The following is a 25,000-nucleotide window of genomic DNA, read 5'->3' as shown; positions in this document are numbered from 1 at the left end:
TGTGCAAGAGGTTGTCGTATTGGTGGTTCTTATTTCTGCTGTTGTTAGTGTTGGTGTTCTTGTTGTTACAAGTGGTTTAATGTCGCTGATTCCAACGTTATTATTGTTGTTGTAGTTGTTGTTGTTGTAGTTGTTGGTGTTGTTGTTGTAATGTTTGAAAAATCTAAATTACTTCTAATTAGTAGCGGAGATGTCTCTTGGCATCCTGCAACTGTGCACGCAATGGCTGACACTCTGTTAATGATATAAGGGTGTGGGGAGAAAAAGAAAATAAACATCAGAATTTCATTCAACTTAGAATTTTCCTCTTTTTATTCAGACTGAGAATCAGATCATGATTAATTACATTATATCATGATAATAATTTATAAATGATACTTTCACCGATGATTGTTTTTAAAAGATTGCTGGTTGTTTTGTTTCTTTCTTAATTAGGTTAAATATCATTCACATACACAGTTCCATACATCCTCTGACACGCTTGGATGAAAACCTAGTGAGGTTATTGTAATTCACTTGTCATGGTAGCGGACCATTGCAAACAGTGCTCATTTATTAAACAGTTATTTTTGTATAGTCACTCGGTACAAGTGATTTTAGTCCTCAATTCTAGGCCTTTGATCAAATTTCAACATTGCGTTCTCCTAACAATAACTTTTATCACCATGGTATGTAGCATATCATTTGAGATAAAAAAAAAACTTTCCTATACAACTCATAAACCTTACTTTGACTTGAATGAGAATATTAGATATCAAAACAAATTTATAAATTGTTTATATAATTTAAAAAACAGTCTGTAGGATAAAAATATTTTTTACACGTCGAATAGTGCGGCTATGTGGTATTATTATTAGTATGACACTCGCTTTCGGATCGGAGGGTCCTGGGTTCGAGCCTCGCTCGGCGCATAGTTGAGTCCTTGGAGAAGGCTCTTTACTCACATTCTCTAACCGTACTCAGGTGTATAATGAGTACCTGGCCGTTAACAGTGTTGTCTCTGTCCCAAAAAATTGTAATATCGCCTGACAGGCGTCATGTCTCGTCCTACATGTTATGTGTTGCTGTTGGCCCCTTGTAAAGCGCTTTGAGCACGTTTAGTGGATATTGCGCTATATAAAAGCTCAAGTTTTGTTTTGTTTTTTTTGTGTTTTTTTTAATAACATAAGCAAAAGATGCATTTCCCTTTTTGGCTGGCTCTGATTGGATAAAAGTAAGGAATCAGGATTAATACGCGAAGTGCTACCCTTTACAATTAATGACAAATTCTCATTGGATAAAATACACCACAGGAAACTATATTGTGTTCTAAGTTTGTCATGTGCCGTCTGCTAGTGGAGATCTATATCTCCGCTGCTAGGACAAAACCAGAACAACCCAATCTCCATTGAGAGACACACTTATAATTATAATACTAATTTTAATTACAATCCTCAACTTATCATCTACATCACCATGGAAAATCAATTGTTATCGTTCAAAAACAATGCTGTAGACAATTCTGTGCAAGAACAACGAAATAAAAACACACAAAAAGACAAACAGGAACCTAAAACTCTTCCGACAGTTTTTGGTCCATAAAGATGAGGCAGGGAAAGTTGATATCATTCCACCCTAGAAACTTAACATGTATTTGACCCGTTTTATTCTAACTGTCAGAGAAGTGAATGGTGAAGAATATGAACCGCAACCTCTGAGAACTATATCTTCAGTTAACTATCAGTGTCAGTGACCATGTCAATTTTCCAAAACAAAGCGGAGTCTTCCAATATTTGATTTGAAGTGAAGCGGTTTACCAACTCAATGATGACACCAAAATGAAAACCCAAGACTGAAAAAAATTGAATTCAGTTGAGCAACAAATCGAAATAAAAGTTATACAGAAAAGATATATAATTCTTTTCTATTCATATTGTTTTCATAACACTCGTTATCTTCAAAATGTCAATTGATGCTTGTTGAAACGCGCATCAATTGAAATTTTGAAGATAACTCATGATGTTGAAAAACAATATGAATTGATACTCATTGTATATCTACTATTCATTTTTAGGACTCCAATCTCATTATAACTGATGCATGTGAAATTTCAGTTCTATCATTCATGAGTTGCTTGTTATATCATTCATGGCACCATCTCTCCCCTCAGCACCCTTTTCTTGTAACATTTTGCCATGAAAAGTTTTCTCACTCATTCCTATTTTTGTCTGATTCACATCTTGTTGCTAGTTATTTTTTGTAATATTATGTCATAAATTTCAAAATGATAAATTAATTCAACATTAAATTCGTCTATCTTAAGTTCTGCAGCTGTTTGTTTATTTACTTCTATCAATCAATGGTTTTTTAAAGTTATAATGAGCTCTTATTCAACACAAACATATATATCATAGAGATGATTGAGACATTGAGTGGGTAAGATTTCGTAAATATTAATTCAGAAAAGTGAGTGGAGCAGGCATTTCGGTAAATAATAAAAAGAAATGAAAAGAGCAGAGAACTTTGTGGAGCGAAACTTGTTTCTATATTTGACATTGTAAAGTCTCTAATTTTATGAGAGCTTTTTAAAAGTAGTTTTCATAGGTCATAAAGAAGAGAACTTTTTTTATATGGCATCAATACGGTCCAAAATTTAAATAACGTTAAGACAAACTGCTTCGGAGGTTGACACAAATTTTTACAACCTTTTACAATCAGCTGAGAAAAAAAAAACTAGAAAAGAAAGCGCCATTAATAAAAAATCTGACTATAGTAGTGAATATGTGGCTTTCACCAGGATGTTAATCGCTAAGTGAGCTTAGGTTGAACTGATGTTGAGAAGTAAATATATTTTATCTTAACCCAACTATCATCATCATCATCATCATCATCATCATCATCATCATCATCATCATCATCATCATCATCATCATCATCAACAACAACAACTGTTTGATGTGATAAAGCATGAAAACATGAAAACATTTGATTGAAAAATAATCTACATATAAACATACATTATGTCTCTTTCAACGGGCAGGGGTCCATTGCAGAACTTGTATAAATCATCCGTACAGTTGTCTTTGCCTATGGTATAGGATGATGAGTTTTCTGTGAAAATTAGTAAAAATGAATGATCAATTCAACTTTTCAATTGCTAGGGCTTTGAAGCAGATTAATTTTGTACAAATAAAATCGACTACAGCGTTGTAATTCTCAATTCATAACAATAAATAAATAAATTAAATTAACCAAATGTTAACAAATAGATACGATTCCCCTGATTCAATCAAAAGAAAACATCTTTTCATTAGCATGTATCTCAAAGATACATCTAAATAGTCCAGACACGAAAGCAGCACCCTAAGACGACCAATAAGATTAAGGTCCTTGTTTAGGGAACAGAAAAAGAAAACAGATACAGCGCAGGATTCAAAATGTGTATCCTCAGGGTATCCAATCCCTCATCCATAGCAATCTCATCAAACTATGAAAGGGAATGAAAGTACCTTGTTCAAAAATTACATATGAAACAGGAAATCCTTTCAACACAAATTTTGAATTTTAAAAATTTGTTAGTTATTTTTAAAAATACATAACATATGTTCTTCATTTCAGGTGTGATTTTATGTGCTTTAATGCTGATTTGCAATACTATAAATGCGAATGTCTACAATGTAATTTTTTTCACATCATATTATGGGATTTAAAGAATTGAGAATATTTAAATTGATCTTCATATTGACGTAGTAAGGGTTGGCTTTCAATTTAAAATAGATAAGGATTTTTTTAATTGTCTAGAACCGTTGCTTACCCTATTTTTTCTAAAATCTGAAACAGTAAAGAATGATAATTTCAAGCATACAAAAAGAAAACTTAGTCAAAAAACAAAGCTAATCAAAATGTCAATTAAAGATAATGTAAACAAAAAGATATATTTTGTCCTTTACTATATATAATATAAATGAAGTCACTCACTTATTTATGGCCGAAACAAACGTTTCTGTGGTCTCCATCCACGTCTTCAGTCGTAAAATCATTCTACGGACATAATATGCCGACTGACGACGTGGATGGAGACCACAGAAACGTGTGTTTCGGCCATAAATAAGTGAGAGACTCCATTTATATTTTATATTAGCTCTAACCAACATTATCGAGCACTCTCGTACCTACAAGTACCCACCAACACTCATAAATATATATATAATATATATATATATATATATATATTATATTTATATTTATTTATTTATCACATACCCATAAGACAAGGACAAAAAATTGGTGTTGAATAAATATCAGTATCGCATACGTAAAATAACATAAACAGAGGAAATATTCATGCACTGACATTTTTGACACTTTACAATTAGAGAAAAAGATTTTTAAAATGCGAGGTTCCGGTTTCCCCTGACAGCCCTCGTATATATATATATATATATATTATATATATATATATATATATATATATAATATATATATATTATATATATAATATATATATTATTGACAAGAAAATAGCAACAAACCTGATTTTAAAATTGCTATCCAGTTGTCTGGGGTTGTTCGATATGGAGTAGTAAAGTCAGACATATTTGCATGGGCCCAAGTTTGATAGTTCTCAAATGACACTTCTGGTGCAGCTGCCCGCTTTGTGCGACCTAAGGCAAATTGTATTTTAGTGAAAACGATCAAATCGCAATTTTTTTTACAGTTGTTAATCGTTGGAGGGCACATATAAATATGATCAAAATATATAGCAGTGGACAGCTTACGAAAGATGCTTCTTTAGAGAGGGTTCATATCTTTCATTCTCAGCCTATTTTAAAACCATATGTTTACATTGCGATCTGGGCAAGACCATTCCTGTCTGAATATGCTGATTCAATCACTTCTTGAAGATTGCTCTGATTGATTTTAAAGCTGTTTTAGTGCAAGGTGGCCCAACTTAGAGACATTGTAAAGAGTATTAAATCTAAAATCAACTTGGCATTGCATCCTTACAATTTTTTGGATAGCGTGTATGTTAATTTCATGGTAACTATTGTTTTTGTGGTGAACAAGACAGCAATTGGGGTTCATTTGAAATATGATATTGAGGACACATATGCAATGGTAATTTGTGCAACTGCGGTGAAGATATTAAATTAATTGTTGAACTATTGGATATTTATAGCAATACTTCTATATGTTTTAAGAATGAACGGTATAACAGCTGCTGTTGTGACCAATTTGCAATTGCTTCAATAAGGATTGTGATATGAATGGTTATTTTGGGTAATGTGATGATTGACCTAAATGCCGCTTGTCGTATAAAGACTGAAAGAAAACAACAAATCGATATAGGTTATCCTTAATCTCTTACAGCACCAATAACCATTTGATTGCAAGACACATTCACAAGACAGTGAAAAGGTAGCGATTGTAAAATGTAGATGCTAGTATTTAAATGTTTTTGGCTTAGACTAGAGCATGTTTATGTCAAGGATGTATAAATGTCACAGGTATGATACTCTTAGATGCAGAACGTTTGTGGTAGACTGCAGCACTTTTCCCTTTTTTATTTTGCATGACATATAAGAATGCTGCTTGAATTACTTACTGACATTTATGGCATTTTGATTGGTTTACAAAAACAAAAGGAGTGAAAAATCTGCTTTGTCTTTTGAAATGTTCTCATGTATACCACCCTGCATGGATATTCATTTTTCATGTCTAGACAATTCAAGAACAAAGTACAACAAGTTGATGGAAAATACAAGAATATTATCTGTCCTCCTCAAATATACTTCTATTCTAAATAACACAGTCATAAAAAGAAATATAATGTCTTATATAGTGCAAACAAACTTACTTGTAACATTTGGAGCACACGAGATATTCTCCGACTTGATACACACTATGATCCCTGCTTTGGATATTTGCCCCTGATGTGGGTCAAGTAAACAAGAGGAACATAGAGAAACGGAAATGGAAGTATTTGTAATTGCTGTTGTGGGACCTTGGGACAACACTATTCTATCAAAAACAGGAGCTTTGGAGAGACGAGAAAATGAAATGGCATATGCTTAATACTAAAAGTGAGGACGATTTTGTTCATCTTCATTAAAATAATTGATTACCTTATTCAGCAATCTTTATTATTACAATGTTGAGCAGGCAAAAAAATGATGATTTCTTACACACTTCCAAGGCAATGCCTTTAATATGAGTATTAACCCTACTTCTGTAACGTTTTGTTCAATTTAGTTCTTAAAAATGTAAACTAATACCATATATTTTCATATATTCTTCGTTCTACTTCGGGAATTGTCAGATGTCTGAATCCCATATATACCCACACATCTGTCAACCATAAATTATATAGTATCATTGGTGTGAACAATAGGAAATATATATATATATATATATATATATAATATATATATATATATATATATATATATATATATTATATATATATATATATATATATATATATATATATATATATATAACATATATATATGATAATAAAGTAAATATTTTTTATAACAATATGAAAATTCTATTCTTCATTTTAACGATTAAATGCACAACACTGCTAGAACAAGGCGCAAGTTTGGAAACTTTTGATATCGTAGTTTTTATTCCGACTTGTTTAATATAATGGCATAGTATTCGTAATCAATGATAGATTTTTAATCAAACTTATCAAAATTGCTTTCTTCAATTTTCGACATGTCTGATTCTTCTTATATACATAGATGAAGTGCCAACATTTTGATAAAAGGAGATTTTATAAACTTTCAAGTATAATTTGATTATTTAACTTTACAAATTGATTTTACAAGCGTTAGCAACACTTGAACAATTTTAGACGTTAAGAATCTTTATACTTGAAATGTATATATACAACATATTTATAAATAACTATTATATAAACATTTAAATATAATTAATAATTAATTAATTTAAGTAGCTCACTTTGATACAAAGTTGAGCACTTTATTCATAGTTTTTGTTTTAATATATTTATATATATATATATATATATATATATATATATATATATATATACAGTCAAACCTGTCTTAGTGACTACATCTATCTAACTACCACCTCTACAAAATGACCAGCTCTGTTGACACCTTTCTATATAACGGAAACCTCCCCGACGCGACCAAGACTATCTAAAGTCGTGATCTTAACGGGCAAATATCTGTCTATAGCAACCACTTGAACTGAAGACCACTTATCTGAACTTCACTGTCACTGGTCAAAGTCAATATCTTAAAGATTTAATTATGATTAAAAACCGACAATGGCCAAATATTCATGGGCGGAGTAGTGAAGACTGGACTCACTAAATAAAATCCAATTGCTGTGAAGGAAGTGACAGGGTTGACAGTTTCTCTGGTTGTTTTCAGGTTTAATTTTTATAATTTTGCTGACAGCAACAGGTTGTAGAAATTGCGATTTGGATCCTACAAAGCAATTTCTGGATAATTATACCCCTGAATAACGACTATCCCTGGATAGCAACATTTACCTCTGGTCCCAATTTTTTTGCTATATGTTATTAGTATTTTTAAAAAACAAAATAGCGACATATATTTTTAGTAAAACCTCTGTTTAGCGACATCATTATAACGAAAATTGGCAGTTGGTACCGATGTTTGATATCGACTATCGTCATCTCGTACTCTTAACCAATAAAAAAACTTTTTTTTTTCTCCATCCCAATGAGATCGCGTTGCTATCAACCAATCATCAGATCTCATGTTTACTATACTGCGTGGAGTCAGTGATTGTTCATGTGGAACTACAGCAAAAGAAGTTTATCTGTCGATGGAACTCTCAAGGGTCCATTAACATTCCCGATTGGCTACCCGTCTGTGGTCAGTGGAGGTTTACTAGAATCAGGCAAAGCCGTATCCATTTGGGGTAATTACGGTTATTTATGGACTTATAATATGTTGGAATAACGGTAAAACAATAACAGCCTCTTTCACTTTATTATATTCATTTGAAAAATCAGTTGTTTTGCTAGACATCAGTCCAGATTTGATAAGATTGTGATTATTACCTGTTTTTGTTGCAGTTTATTTATTTTATTTTTTTTTTGCTGTTGTATTTTTTAATATTGGGGGGGGGGGGGGAGTATCGCACGTTCTTTTGGGGGCTTGTAAATTTTGGTACACTTAAATAAAAAAAATGTTGTATTCAAAACTCATCAGCGGTATTGCATGGATTTTAATTAAAATCAAAACTAGTCAGATTTTTAATTAATGGCGCGTGTTTTTCTGGTTTTTCTCAGCTGTCCCTCTATCAAAAGTTGTAAAAATTTGTGTCAACCTTTGAATCAATTTGTCTTAACTGAATATAGATTTTGGACCGTATTGATGCCATATTAAAAATAAGTTTTCTTCTTTAAGACCTAAAAAAACTACTTAAAAACAGCTGACATGAAATTAAAGATTTTACGGTTAAATATGTAAAAAAGTTACGCACCACAAAGTTTGAATGCATTCATCGTATATAAAAAAAAATCTTGTGCTGACGACGAGTTCACGTCATACTTATTTCCAAATAATAACAATTCCCTTTAAGTGTTATAAAAATACCATTTATGTAGTTTGTATTAAATTTTGAATTTATTATTATGGCATATTATTTACATCATGTCGCAATTATCAAAGACTGATATGAAATGTCTCGCTTTAAATCATTTGAAATAGTGATTGTATACTCAAATTGTCACATTAACAAACACTGTTTATATACCTTTGACAAATTTTTGTCTATGCATGAACGTTTCACATGGCCTTTAAAGGTTTTAAAAACATATTAGGCTCCTAAACAACACGATACGGTACGGAATCTCTATCGGTTCCACTCTCGTAAAGCTGCGAAAAGAAGTCTTCTTGTATCTATCAATAAGTTATTAAAGAGGACGGCAATGGTTTTGGAATTTCACAATCAACCATGAGAAGATCGTCATCGAAATACGACAGAGAGATCACCAGTGTAGAACGACGTGGCAGGAAAAGGATCATTGATAACTTTGATATGGATATCATCCAAAGATGTATGGAGTTGGGTGAGCGTAAATATACATCCGACAAAATATTGGAAGTCTGATTATTCGAGCAGAAAAAGGCCCATGGGTTCTGGACAGAGAATCATCGTTATTCTTGCAGGTGGTGATGATACTGGATATCTAAAAGGATGCCATGCCATTTTTTCTTCTCTGCATCATCTGGAAGATTATTCTGGGGTCAATGCAAAGGTGTTCTAAGACTGAATAAATATCGTTCGCTGCCCTCCATCGAAGCACCCAGCTGTATTGTATTGGACAACGATCATGGTCACTTCAAGGCTCCAACTTTGGCAAATATAAAAGCTGACATGATTTCATGGTTTCAACCAGACAGTACTACATATTCTGACCATTTATCAAAACGCTAACTATACTCCTTAGTTTTAAAAAAATGAACCAGAAACCGCTTTCAAAGCAGACTGTCTAATCAGGGAGTTTTGCCACGAGGTTGCGCGACTTCCCCCATATCACTGTGAGCACAATCCAATCTAGGACATTGGGCCTAAGTAGAGGGAAAGATTGAGAGTAGGAACACAAAATTTACTCTCACAGACGAGGCAATAATTGATAACAAAGAGTAGATTGAGAAAAGGCATGCTTCAACCTTCGCAAACTAGAGGAAAATTACATTTTATTGGGTAGAGTGATGCTCGAAATCTTTCTGTAGTCGTTTCATTTCTCCTTTTCATCATCCTCGTCATCAGATTGTACTGATTGGTGGTTGTTGTTGTTAATGTTGATATTATTGGTGTAGTTGTTGTTGTTGTTGTTGTTGTTATTGTTGAACACATATTATGTGTGGAGACACTGTCTCATAATTGATGAATTTTTACTTTTGACCAGTCTTCATTAATTTATGTAATCCTCTTTGGCTAAAACACAAGCTATTTCTCAAGCTTTTGCAATCAAAATTGGAAGCGCGCTACGGTTGTATTCACCAGTAATGTGAATTGATAGTTATAAAATGTAGATGTCTGATAGTTAATAATTGCCGTCCGCTGCTCCATATATTCAAATACTGCATTATATCGTTTAAGCTTCAATTAACCGAACACTCCAGTTTAACGAATTCCTTCAAAATGGATATGTGGAAAATTCATAATTTTGATAATGTAAATCTTCTATGAGTTCTGATCCTCACCTGTTATCGATTTTAATATAGCTGTAATAAACGAAATCCTTTCCTATTGTTTTAAAATTCATGAAAAAATATTTTTTATTAAGACAAATTGATTCAGAGGTTCATACAAATTTTTGCAGCTATGCACTGGGGGGCAGCTGAGAAAAAGAAGAAAAACACGCGCCATTTATTAAAAACCTGACTATAGATGTTTGCATATGTGTTCTTGTGCGGTATTATCATATTGACATTTGTTTCTCTTGATTTATTGTTAATTTTGTTAAATAGCGTTCAAGCACTCTATATAATCAAAACAATGACAAATACACTTTGGAGAGTTAAAGCGTAACTGGTATACCCTTTGTAAACAGGAGAAATACACATTCTAACGTCATTAGGACTTCTCTCAGGCATTGGTCTGCACATCGCATTGTTATGTATTCACGGGTCTCAAACCCCGGAATACGACATCCCTAGATAACGACATAATTTTCCGGGCCCGGGCGATATCATTATCCAGGGGTTGCACTGTATTTAATTTGTGGGTGGAAATCATTAACATTGCACTTTGTTTGGTAAAAATTGGACAAAAATTATGAATTTGGTGAAAAATGGTTCTGATGACGCAATCGTAATTGTAATCATTTATAAAATATTATGATTTATTTAAATCTCCGTTAATTGTGGGCTGATATTGTCATTCGTGGTATCAATTTTATTCTAATGAAGAGATAGAAACTTCAAAGTTATTTTTTATGATGCGAATTTGTCACTTTGTATTTTTTAGCACAGAGAAAAATGTTTGGTAAAGAAAAAATAATACCCTCTTTGATCTGCGCCACGATCTATTCTTGTAGAATAGTCAGTCAAGTGTCCCAAAGTCTTGGACTAATCACAAGACCTCTAGTCGGTTGTCCAAAACAAGGTATTACACTACTGTTATGAAAAAATAAATTGATATCTTTCTGATTCAGCCTAATAGCTAAAAACTAAAAGTAAAAAACATAGTATGAGGAATTTGAAGTCACCTTTTTGAGATCAGCTTGAAAAATTAACATTGGTTTTTATTTCAGAAAAATCGGTTGAAAAGCATTTGTTTTACGGGTAGATTTTATTTTAAAAGTTACTTTTGTTTATTTTAGCTTTTTTTACAGCAACTTTATTATTTATTGCCCGAATTTCTTGATATTTATATCATTGTTTATATCTTAACGAGACGAGATATAATTTTTTTCAAATGTAACTAGAATATAGATTGGCCTTTTTACCTATCAGCCAATGAATTCATCAAGGTGTGATTGTGGCGCAATCACGAGACGACCATTGTCAAAAATTTCAACGTGCGGCTATGTGGTCTAGTGGTATGACACTCGCTTTCGGATCGGAAGGTCCTGGGTTCGAGCCTCGCGCTCGGCGCATAGTTGATATCCGTGGAAAAAGGCTCTTTACGCACATTCTCTCACCGTACTCAGGTGTAAAATGAGTACCTGGCCGTTATCAGCGTTGTCTTTGTCCGAAAAAATTGCAATATCGCCTAACAGGCGTCATGCCCATTCTACATGTTAAATGTTGGTGTTGACCAGGGACCCCTTGTAAAGCGCTTTGAACACATTTAATGAATAGTGCACTGTATAAAGCTCAATTATATTATCAAAAACCTCAACGGTGGCTCGAGGGATAGTTCACAGCTGTTGACAAGTGAGCTGCCAGAGCGACCAATTGTTGAAAGGTCAAGATTCTAAAAAAAGCCAATCATTCTTAGGTTGAAAATTTAAGAACTCACGAGAACAAAAGTTTGAAATATGCCGATGAACGGACCAATGAAATCGTTTCTGGGCGGAGTTTATTCATGAGTGACCGTTGAAAACAAAATCCGACTGCAGACATCAATAAGCAGGTTTATATCATCAAAGGATGTCTACATTCTTGACATAACCAGACCATAAAACAGGGAACTCATTTTGTACTCCACTAAAAATAACTAAACACTAGAGGGTTAAAAGGAAGACTATTAATCATCATATCCCCTGCCGAAGAGGAAATGCAGAGCAATTTGGATTTAACCTATCAACGACCTCTTGCATAAATGGTTTAATTCATGCTACAAACAAGCCTGCAACTGAAATCACGAGATACGATTTTGGCAGCTCAGAAGGGAATGTTTCTTACATTGTTTTGTAATAATAATAATAATAATAATAATAATAATAATAATAATAATAATATAATAATAATAATAATAATAATAATAATAATAATAATAATATAATAATAATAATAATAATAATAATAATGTAATAATAACAAGAGTAATAATAACAAGAGTAATAATGATAATAATAATAATAATAATAATAATAATAATAATAATAATAATAATAATAATAATAATAATAATAATAATAATAATAATAATATTATAATAAAATAATAATAAATAATAATAATAATAATAATAATAATAATAATAATAATAAATAATAATAATAATAATAATAATAATAATAATATTAATAATAACAATAGTAATAATAATAATAATAATAATAATAATAATAATAATAATAATAATAATAATAATAATATTGATGATGATGATCATGATGATGATGATGATGCTGATGATGATGATGCTGATGCTGATGATGATGATGATGATGATAATAATGATAATAATAATATAATAATAATAATAATAATAATAATAATAATAATAATAATAATAATAATAATAATAATAATAATAATAATAATAATAATAATAGTACCAACAACAATAATAAATGGTGATTCTTGATAGGTTCCAATGCCTTGAATAAGATGAGGCTAAGATAGTGTACATGCCCCCCCCCCCTCCCTCCCCTCATTAATCCTGTATATAGCGGCCACCTGTCTATAACAACCACTTTGGCCGCTGATCTTGGGCAGTCATTATTGACAGGTTTGACTTTATATATATATTATAAAAACAAAAACCATGAAATAATAGTGCTCAACTTCCTGATGAGAGCAACGCTCGACAACAACGTTGTAGAAGTCAAACTATCTTATTTATCTTTCAAATGTTTATATATATATATATATATATATATGAATTATTTTATAAATAGCTCATTTTATTTTTTAAAAAGTTGAGCCCCATTATTTCATTGTTTTTGTTTTATGACGGAGGCATAAACTGCATCTGTGCCTCACTGAAAAACATGGAAATAGTTTTGGACAGTCATAACATCCTAAACAAAATATCAGAACTGATGACAATGTGCCGACATTCAAATAAAATCAAATTAATTACACAAAATACCCCCTTCCCCCCCCCCCCCCGCCCCCTTCCCATCTCACCCCGTCCCCCACCCCCAACCCCGCAAATCCCCCACTCCCAAATTTCCTCCATACCTCAATATCTCCAAATGATCCCCAACCTCCCCCTCTCCCTGATCTGAACTATCCAACCCAACGGAACAGCTCCTCTTCCCTTCTCCTCCTTCCCTCCTGACTTCCCCTCCCTGCCCTCGTACACACCCAATCACACCACAGTATTAAACGAGATACAGCCACAAACTAGAATAAAATGCAGAAAAAGCGTCCCATATTGTCCGTATTTTTTTTCTCTTTGTGAGTCATCCAAATAAATGACACATTTGAAACTGCATAACTTTGTTATATATTAATGGATATTCAAAATTCAAAAAGATTTTTACTCAGTGGAGATAGGGCTTTGATTTAAGGGTAGTATTTCCTACAAAAACAGAAAACAAAAATTTTCATAGTCATTGCTAAACACTGTACATTCACAAGAAATTATCATAGCAGTAGGTTCACAAATACAACACACAGAACCAACACATATAAAAACAGTTTCTTCCATCAAGGAATGGAACACTTCCCCACCAGCAATCCTAGATATTACCAATAACAACAAATTTGGTCAACTATTAAACATTTATCTTTCAACTCAAAAACACAATAATGGGTAAAGTCACCACATAATTGTATAAAATCTGCAGTGCTGGGCAATCCGCCTTTTGTAGATAAAGACGTTGAACTTGAACTTGAAACTTATAATTGACATCTCATCTCGCACTTGTCAGTTTCCTACACTGTTGCTTCTTTGAGTAGTATTCTAATCCTAACTGATCTGAGAAAACATAAGGACGCCTGTTGGAAACACTCATTTTTTACTAGTTTATATGAATCAGTCAGGCAGTCGGTGCTGTACCAATAGGAATCACCTTCAATTATGAAGAGTAATTTTATGGGTATTTTTTTTCCGATCCTCAGAATTCTTCTGCTTTTCTGAATCATAAAGATATAACGATATATACAATACCTGCTTCATCTAACTTTCCCAGACAGTGTTCCCTTATGTTTAATACAAGAACTTATTATATTGAAGTTTCTAACTAATCAAGGCGTGATTGAGATTGAGATTAGTAATATAAAATCTTACTTTTGGGACGAGGTTGAAAGCTACTTGAAACTGGCACAAAGCTTTCATAATCCTGATTCTTGGCACGAACCTAGATTAATGATAAATACAACATATAATGACGTCATCAATAAAACAATCTGAGCCTTCTCAGTCTTTTATAAGCTCTTTCATTTTTCTATGAAAAATCTCACTTGCGCTGGTAATACCAAATGGTAAGACTTTGAAGTAATATCTGCGATAAGTTGTAATAAAAGTTGTCAGTTATGAGCTCTTTTCCTCGAAGGATATTTGCCAAAATCCAGATGCGCAATCGATTCGACTAAAATACTTTGCTCCTGATAACTTGTGAGCTATGTCATCTACAGTAGGTTGTGTAAATCTTTCTCTTTTGACTGCTTTATTTAACTTAGTCAAATCAACGCAGTCTAATTTGATAACTTCCAGGTTTAGGAACAACAACAATGAGTGCACACTATTCCGTTGGTTCTGATATTTCTTCAATTTTCCCCATGCTTCTCATTCTCTCTAATTCCTTTTTCCCCTTTTCCAATAATGGAATTGGTATATGCCTTGATACAGTTGCTACATACGGCACTGCATTATCATTTAACTCAATTTTTACGGATTGTGTTTTCAATATGCCTGTGGCGGCGAAGACGGTTCTAGGAATTTGGATTTCGTTTATTGGGGTTACCAACTTAAGTCCTTCTGAAACCTCGCGACTCAAGAGTGACACGCTGCACGAAAAATCCGATTGGTTTTAATCTACCTGCGGAAATATATTATCAGTCACGTGAAGTTTCTTTTTCAAGTTTAAGGTCTTGAAACTGTGTCTTGGCAAAATTGATTCGTCTGCCCCCGTGTCAATTTTGAAGTTGATTGGCTTGCCGTTAATCGATAATCGCTTTGTCGCGAACTGACACTACGAAGTTGTCTGTCTACTCTTGTATTTCGGTACCGATACATGTCGCTCCTATATCCTTTGTATTTTACATCTTCGTGCGAAGTTACAGCGTTCGGATAAGTCATACAACGACCTAGCAAATTTTTCAATAGATTAGTTGTGCTGATAATTTCTCTTGTGGAATTTAGCTCTTCCAAAAATAGCATTTATCTTTGAGATGAAATATTCGTCAAATTTTGCAAGAACGGCATCGTAGTCATTCTTCTCCTCTTCGTTTTCAAACGTAAATGCCTTGAAAATCGTTTCTGCCTCTTTCCCCATTGCGCAGATCAAGGTAGAGACTTATACTATCCCATCCTTTTTATTTAATTTCGTTGCTAGTCGAAATCTTGAGAAACGTCTTTCCAATCCTGCCATCTGGCGGGTTAAACTTAGGCATCCTTTAACGTTGAGTGACATATTTAACTTCGTATGCAGCTGGGACGAGTATGACAAATAATGAAAACTGTCCGTTCAGACAATTAAAATAGATGTTTATCTAGTATACTCTACTCCACTATATAAATATTCCTCGACTTTGTGGTAATCCATTGGGAATAACGTTCACTTCGGACACCATGTCATATTGTGGGCTTATATGTTATTAAATAAAAGACAGTCAACAAACACGTCTGTTCTGTTTAATCAATCCCATGTACTCGATTACTACAATATGATAATATAACCTAATTATGTGACACTTTGTTAGAAAGCATGAATTAAAATAGAACAATGGATATTTATACATAATAATAATTAATAATAAATATGGCTGCGCAGTCTCTATGGACGCTTGCCGTGAATGTGTGCGTCACTTCGAGTTTGTCAGTCCGTTTCTATTATCCAGTTAGTAATCTGCCTCCATAAATCTCTGTCTAGTGCAAGTTTTCTTAGCTTCAGAATGTCATCATGTGTGTGTAGGTGCTGAGGCAGTTGGATGTTTCCTTGTGTTGTTGAAATCAGTTCTTCGGTTGTTGTTTCTAAATGTGTTTGATGTTTTTTGAGATCTTGATTCAATGTTGTTGAAAGTGAAGTTGGTGTACGCCCTCTGTATTTGGCTCCTTGTTTGAAGTAATCATCCATTGAGTAGTGCCGGGCATTCGGAACATTTTCAAGTTCCTGTTCCGATCGTGTTCCTGATGGGGGTGTTCCTGTTCCGAAACATGTTCCTGGTCCAAATTGGAGCGATTTGTAATTGTTCCGGTCGAAGAATTTTGTGTCAGTCATGTCCTCAGTAATACGGCGTGCGTACTCGTGTTTGTAGGTGGTTCCAACCACAAACGAGAGATTCAGACTGAGAGGAAGGTGGGAGGGCGTAGGCAGGTTTGCTCTCTCTCTCTCTCTCTCTCTCTCTCTCTCTCTCTCTCTCTCTCTCTCTCTCTCTCTCTCTCTCTCTCTCTCTCTCTCTCTCTCTCTTTCTCTCTCTCTCTCTCTCTCTCTCTCTCTCTCTCTCTTACACACACACACACAGACACACACTCACACACACACATACGCATACATACACGAACACATCATAACAATAACAACGTCTGCCCATCCCCACCTCCTCATCTCATTCTTCGCCCGTAGACTGAACCCTTCTTCCCCCTTCTGCTCACTAAATCACATCTTTTTATTGACACCTGACACAGGAATAGGAACATGACCGGATGAATGTTCCTGGTAACTGTTCCTGGTTAATCTGTGTTCCTGGTGTTCCTGTTCTCGAGAACCAAAACCCGTGCAGCACTACGATTTGGGCACTACCATTGAGTAGTGCTGGGTCGAGTTTGAAACGATCAAATCGAGCGAGTTTTCGATCGAGTCCTCTAAAATCGAGTCGGTTTCGGGCGGGTTTCGAGTCAGTGACGTCATCGAGCAGTGATTCGTTTGAAAAAAAAAATACGAGCATCTCGTTTGCCACAGGAAACTTCACATACCCCTCCCTCTCATATGTCTGTGGCTGGCTTGACTGCAGCTGGTTATGATGGGAGCTGCCAGATGGCCAAGTTCAAAATTGGTTACTAAGAAACGCTTTTCTATTATTATTCATTTTAAAAAAAAATCTTTTATTTTAAAAAAAATGAAAAGATAAGTTTATCCAACTGTAGTCGATTGTTTTGTTAATCAAAACCAATGAGTTTTTCAAGGGAGTCAGAATGCTTGTGGTGTTTGGCTATTTGGGGTCTATTTGACTACTTGGGCAAGAAGAAATCTGGCTGTCTGGCAGCCTTGATTATGATCGTTCGTCGCATCACACACACACACACACACACACGCACACACACACACACACACACGCCATCAAACAGTTGTTGATGGTGAAGGGTTGAGACCCCCCCCCCCCCCCCCCCCCCACCATCATCCCGCTGTTACCTTAACATTTCATATTTATGTCGCGCCAAAAGTTGTCGGCCGCCCCCACCTCCCATAATTTGTCACTGGTCGTCATTGCCTCTTGTGTGTGCGGGAAAAGGTCGTGCCTTTCATTTCATTATTTGAAAAATAAATGAACAAGAATGGTGTGTTTTTATTAGGTAGGTAGATAATAATAATATTTAGCAGGTTCCACACCCAGACACACACGGATTGCCCGGACCCGAAGATGATGATTGTGTATTGCTGGCTGTTACGGCTGTGATGATGATGATGATAATGATGATGATGATGATGATGATGATGATGACGATGGCGCAGATGGTGATTATTTGTTCGGTCGCTCAGTGGCACGGTGTCTCTTGTCACAAAATCAAGCCTTGTCAATGGCCGAATGAGTGACAGTGATTGTTGAAAATTGTGATCCAGACGTTAAGTCCGTGTGTAAGGCACTTGACTCAGGTGTGAATGTATTCTTATCTTATAAGCAATGGCGGGTATTGTAAAGAGCTTTAATACAAAAAGACTCCAAACAGCGATCGGTACCTACTGTACGAAATGGATGTATGGTCGATATGGCGTGCCGGAGGAATAAATTAAATTAAATATTGTGAAATTCATTGAGCATGGTAAATCCTTGGAAATGCGCTTTGAACTAATACACCTGCTAGACAACTCCGATTCCAATATAAACGACTGATTAATGTTCCCATATATAAACTATTGTTAGCTGAAAATCTTTCTTTGTCGGGACTCCAAAAGTATGGAACGAATTAGACAAAGAAATCAAAGGGGTCTTTTAGGAGCACTGATTGATTTTAGATTGATTATTACATTGAAATGTGTTGATATTTATTTTATTCATTATTATTAGGGTGGTGGTGGTGGTGGTGGTGGTGATGATGATGATCCGCTGATATGATGGTGATGATAAATAAATTAAACATATCTAATTCCCTTTATTCATCCCATAGGGGAGATTCGTCTTTCGGGTCTATTCTAAGGGAAGACTGGAATAACCCAAGCGACAGCCGCAGTGCAGCGCCGCAAATTTAGTTAGGGCAAGGTGACTTGCTCAAGACCACTCAGCGGCGGGTGATCGAACTCGGTACCTTTCGGGTGCCAACCAAAGACCGTACCGCTGCCCCTGATGATGATGATGATGATGATGATGATGATGATGATGATGATGATGATGATGATGATGATGATGATGATGATGATGATGGGAACTAACAAAGAATACACAGGCATCTAAAATTGAAACATTCCATATTCAAAGCTAATGTTTTACTTTAAAAAATTGAGCTTTACAATATCCACTAAATGTGATCAAAGCGCTTTGTAAAGGGGTCCCTGGTCAACAGCAACATTTAATATGTAGGACGGGACATGCCGCCTGTTGGGCGATATTACAATTTTTCAGACAAAGACAACGCTGTTAACGGCCAGGTACTCATTTTACACCTGAGTACGGTGAGAGAATGTGAGTAAAGAGCCTTGTCCAAAGACTCAACTATGCACCGAGCGCGAGGCTCGAACCCAGGACTTTCCGATCCGAACGCGGGTGTCATACCACTAGACCATTATCCGACAAGAGTACTATAGGTACGTCATGACTAGACCACATAGCCGCACTACTGTAGGAGTGTTCATTGATAGATGGATGCGTGTGTGTCATAGAAATAGCCTTAGTGTGTGTGTGTGTGTGTGTGTGTGTGTGTGTGTGTGTGTGTGTGTGTGTGTGTGATAGTCAAACTTGAGTAGGTTTAATGAAGACTTGTCACACACGCGTGATACACCTATACGAATTTCCCTGCCACCCAGACACACTAACATCTGACAAGGAGTGAGGGCTGTGGAAGAACCACAGACTATCGTGTGCAAACGTTGGCGATTGGTATCGGATAGCAAACTGTGATCGTTTGAATTTGAAATGATTCGAAACACTCGTTACCCCTCCGCTCGCTCGGATTCTGATCGTCTCAAGCTCGTCTCACGTGTCAAGATCGTCTCAAGCTCACAACCCGCCTGATCGTTTTAGTGACTCGATCGTTTTACTGACTCGCTCTTCCGGCATTGAGATCGGACGCTGACTCGCTGTCCCTGACTCGATCGTCGATCGGGTAAAAGCGATCAAATAACCCAACACTACCATTGAGGTTTGTGCTAGAAGATTTTCATCTCGCCGGAGGATGTGTCCGAACAGTTTCCATCTTTGTTTCTTTATACGCGTACTGACTGGTTGTACTCTGCATCTGTCATATACATCCTCATTATTGATTTTGTCTGGCCAATGTACCCCAATAACTCGTCTCAATTACTTGCGATGAAGGGTGTCCAGGGTGTCCAAACTGTTTTTTAAGACCCCACGTACAACAGTTGTACATAAGGATCAGCAGCACTTGCGCTTCGTAAAGGCGTATTCTTTTATTTTCGTTAATAATGTTCGTCCTGTTCCGCGTTGTGTAGTTCTCTGAATGCAGTTTGGGCATTTTTCTCGGTTTGATGTCTTCATTCTCATTAATCAAGTTTCCGAGTTTTCTTACATTTTTCCATTCCGCTTGTTTCTTGTTTATTACTGTAATTTCTGTTTTGAATTTGTTGACCTTCAGATTCCATTGTCGCAGATTATTTAATATTATTGGTATGTGCTGCTTCGCTAGGTCTGCTGTATCAAATATGATATCAACATCGTCTGCGTAAATCAGTTCGCGGGTAAAAGGTGCGCTATTAGGTCAAAAGACGGGAGGCGGGAAAGTACTGTGTACTGCAGTATAGAAAGTGGAATAAAATATAATGTATATATTATTGATGGAAAATATATGCAATGGAATTGGAAATAAATACAAAATATAAGAGATGTAGGTATAAGTATAATCATTAGTGGCAGTAGCAGCAGCAGAGGCAACAGTAGTACTTATAGTAGTCGTAGTAGTAGTAGTAGTAGTAGTAGTAGTAGTAGTAGTAGTAGTAGTAGTAGTAGTAGTAGTAGTAGTAGTAGTCATGGCAGTAACGATTTAAGGAAAAGACGATGGATGACAATGGAATTGGAATTAATACTCACAACATTGAACAATAAAAATGATTCCAAACATTAACAGAAAATTCTAAATAATCAACATTTACTGCCAAATTAATCAAATTTGTATCTGCAAACAGAATTGAATAAAAAATGAAAATTCACTATTAAACGAACAAAATACTTAACACGTCATTTTCAGGCTTAAAGCCTTCCTCAGTCAACAACAATAACAATTTCAATTTAACTACTTCACATTAAATCAAGACAGATAAAAGACAAGTTATTGTCACATCCAATCAGGAAAGTTTTGGGTGGAAAGTTAATAAAACTATAGCGTTCAGTAGTTAGAAATTCTGTTAAGTATGTAGACTGAATTGATGCTTAAAATATAGTGTGAAAAAATCATAGACGATTTGAATAACAAGTGCACTTTTGCTATATATTCAATATAATTGTAGTGCAAAGCATCTTGCCAATGGAATTATGATCCCTGTATTGCCTGCATATACAAATATTTCAATATATCAAAGTATGTGGAATTAATCTAATAGGGCGATGAAATCACGGGCAGATGTATATTGAACAATTTGAGTTATAGTCACATGCATAATATGAGTATGAACTTTAAAGTATAATGCCAGTCTCCACAATAAGAGAAATAGGCTCTTATCTGCATGGCATCTTATTTTAGAATAGGGAACCAATCTAATTCGTTTCAGTTATCGCACAAAAACTTTGAGAGTAAAATATATAAAATTCAGTTCATGTCAATCAGTTGATATGATTTCAAAACAGCCAAAGAGATAAAAAGTTTCAAGAACTTTATGAGCATAAGCAAGTTTAACATACATATTTTTGTCAGTCATGCTTGTTTTAATGGACAGAATAAAAAAAATTGCTGAAAAACTTCTATTTTGAAAGCTTTTAATTTTTCAACAACAACAAAAAAGACATTAAAACATACACACCTGAAATGTATATCTATTGTTGATGAAAAACTCCCCTAAGTCAGTAGAATGGACGCGTATGGGCGAGTTACAATCTTTTGCTCCTGCCTCAATTATATACTGTAAGAGAAAAGAACGTTATAAATCTCTCTCTCTCTCTCTCTCTCTCTCTCTCTCTCTCTGTCTGTCTCTCTCTCTCTCTCTCTCTCTCTCTCTCTCTCTCTCTCTCTCTCTCTCTCTCTCTCTCTCCCTCTCTCTTTCTTTTTCTCTCTCCTCCTCCTCCTCCTCCTCCTTCACCTCCTCCTCTTCTTCTTCTTCTTCTTCTTTTCTTCTTCTTCTTCTTCTTCTTCTTCTTCTTCTTCTTCTTCTTCTTCTTCTTCTTCTTCTTCTTCTTCTTTCTTCTTCTTCTTCTTCTTCTTCTTCTTCTTCTTCTCCTCCTCCTCCTCCTCCTCCTCCACCTCCTCCTCCTCCTCCTCCTCCTCCTCCTCCTTCTTCTTCTTCTTCTTATGATTATTATGCAGTGAAATAAACCTACTTTGGAAACAATATTATAGGCAAAGGTGAGAATACTTTTTCAAAAAATAATTGAGTGTTTATATAGTGCAATATCCACTTAAAGTGCTCAAAGCGCCTTACAAGAGGTCCCTAGCCGACAGCAACACTCAACATGTAGTCCGAGACATAATAATTATCTATCTAAATATCTATTGAAATATCTGCTTGAGGGAGAAAAGGTGTCATCATCATCATAAAAACATGCATAGCTACATCAAATAATTGCAAGGGACTATTTTTATCAAACCGCATTTACCTCAGCTCCATTTTTAACAATAGAAAAGCCACGAATGTCTCCATGCCATTGAGAAGGTAAAGGACAATCAAATTCCAGAACCATTCTTTGGGCATAAACAGGATCTGGTTGAACAACCAAGTTGCGGATTATTCCTGGGTCTGGTGAAATAAATTATGAAAAGTTAGTAATTTGAGTTATCAAATCAGTTGATGATTCTGCTGAATTGACTGAAAATGACTAGTCAGCTGACACATGTTATGTTTTGGGTAGGTTAAGATGCTGAACTTCTTTTTCAGTAACAATCAGAGGAGATGACCTGAATGGACCAGATTACCATGCACTAAAAAGGGCCATACACGTTGAGATTTTTACTGGTGACAATCTGGGGACAGGCATGGCTATAGCAAATCGTAGCGAAATTTTCAGGTGTATGGCTAAATAATTGGGGGCATCAAATTTGCAATAGGTTTGACACCAATAACTTTTTGTCTACTCCAAAATTGTTGAAATTAGAAATAAATTTTTATTCATGTAGTTTCTTTTTTATTTTGAGTCAGAGAGCGATTTCACCATTGACATATATATCCGTCAACTTGAAACATAACATTTGTAATTGACAGATGCCAAAGCCTTGACTATGAGATGATGGATGTAGGTGTTGATGCTAAACGTTAAACTAAAACACTCAAAATATCCACCAGAAAGATATAAATGTACCAAAACACAAAACTGTGTGTAACAACAACAACAATAATAATAATAATAATAATAATAATAATAATAATAATAATAATAATAATAATAATAATAATAAAATTAATAACGATGATGATGATGATGATGATGATGATGATGATGATGATGATGATGATGATGATGATGATGATGATGATGATGAGGATGAGGAGGAGGGTGATGATGAAGATGATGATGATGAAGATGATGATGATTATGATGATGATGATGATGATGATGATGATGATGATGATGATGATGATGATGATGATGATGATGATGATGGTGGTGGTGGTGGTGGTGAATTATTATTATTATTATTATTATTATTATTATTATTATTATTATTATTATTATTATTATTATTATTATTATTATTGTTATTATTATTATTATTATTATTATTATTATTATTATTTTTTTTTTTTTTTTTTTTTTTTTTTTTAAATTTGTATTGTTGTTGTTACACACAGTTTTGTGTTTTGGTACATTTATATCTTTCTGGCGGATATTTTGAGTGTTTTAGTTAAACGTTTAACAATAAATATTATAATATTACAATAATAATAAACACATGAAATGTGCACACAATGTGTGAATCTCATTATAATGTAATCATCACAACAAATTTAATTCACAATACTCAAAGACATCCTTTTCAGATTAATACAACGGGGAACATAATGTTTTTAATGCCTTGAAATCGGAACTGATTGCAAATGTATTGATCCTATGTGATTATTTAAGATACTCACAACATCGCTAGTGGGATATCTCACATATAATATATATATACCCACACAAAATTATGTGAAACCTCGAATGAGAATGTTCATAGTGTTGAGTGTTATAATTTTGTGAGAAGTAATCATAAAAATGGCTGTCTAAAATACTCACAAATTCCACTGACCAGAAAAAATGTGCCACAAATCAATGTGTAACCTTGAATGTTTCTAGTCTGATTTATATAATTTAGTAAGTCTAAAAACAATTTTAAAAAGAGCCGAGTGACATCGATTTCGTTCCCTCTATACATATCCAAGAACTTTACTCTCAGTCCACTCTCTCCTCCTCCTATAAAATTATGGACCTATTATCTCTCATCATATTCTTGTGCAGTTCTGTGGTTTTGAGGTATGACACTCGGCTTTGGATCAGAAAGTCCTGGGTTCGAGTCCTGCTCTGAGCAGCGCATAGTTGACTCTTTACAACGCCCACTTATAGGCAAGAGACCAGCTAGTCCGAGACTAGAAAGCATTCATGAAATCCGATTTTTTTAGATACTTACTTCGCTTGGGCTTAAGGCTAGCTAGTCATTTACTACACTAGTAAACTACTAAATCTAGTCCTCGTACATGAAAACGGGCCCAGGTGTCATGTCTCGTCTTACACGTATTGCTGTTGGCTAGGGACCCAGTGAAAAGTGCTTTGATAACTTTTAGTGGATATCGCTCTATATAAAAGTGCAAGTTGATTTTTGTACACAACACCCTCTCTCTCTCTCTCTCTCTCTCTCTCTCTCTCTCTCTCTCTCTCTCTCTCTCTCTCTCTCTCTCTCTCTCTCTCTCTCTCTCTCTCTCTCT

General features: G+C 34.7%; 1 protein-coding gene across 2 annotated transcripts in view; it reads right to left on the bottom strand.

Moving 5' to 3' along the window:
- The window catches only part of LOC144968878 (uncharacterized), a 139,823-nt gene that overhangs the window by 173 nt on the left and 114,650 nt on the right, over positions 1 to 25,000 (bottom strand). Inside the window, exons 25-31 of one of the 2 annotated variants that reach the window (XM_078907693.1) lie at positions 22,701 to 22,840; positions 21,911 to 22,009; positions 14,635 to 14,704; positions 5,837 to 6,016; positions 4,512 to 4,643; positions 2,997 to 3,090; positions 1 to 234 (exon numbers count right to left, since the gene is read on the bottom strand). The exon at positions 1 to 234 is cut by the window's left edge and continues 173 nt beyond it. In XM_078907693.1, coding sequence (XP_078763819.1) covers positions 66 to 234; positions 2,997 to 3,090; positions 4,512 to 4,643; positions 5,837 to 6,016; positions 14,635 to 14,704; positions 21,911 to 22,009; positions 22,701 to 22,840 — 884 coding nt within the window. In that variant the 3' untranslated portion in view covers positions 1 to 65. Of the gene's footprint in view, positions 235 to 2,996; positions 3,091 to 4,511; positions 4,644 to 5,836; positions 6,017 to 14,634; positions 14,705 to 21,910; positions 22,010 to 22,700; positions 22,841 to 25,000 lie in introns of those variants that run through there. The other variant, XR_013644679.1, reaches the window with a different exon arrangement.

Source organism: Berghia stephanieae, chromosome 3, assembly GCF_034508935.2.
Source record: "Berghia stephanieae isolate SIO BIC M18660-M18661 chromosome 3, UCSD_Bste_1.3, whole genome shotgun sequence".
NCBI classification, from domain to species: domain Eukaryota; kingdom Metazoa; phylum Mollusca; class Gastropoda; order Nudibranchia; family Aeolidiidae; genus Berghia; species Berghia stephanieae.
The sequence above is the reverse complement of the archived record's forward strand: the minus strand, read 5'-3'. Positions and strand labels throughout refer to the sequence as shown.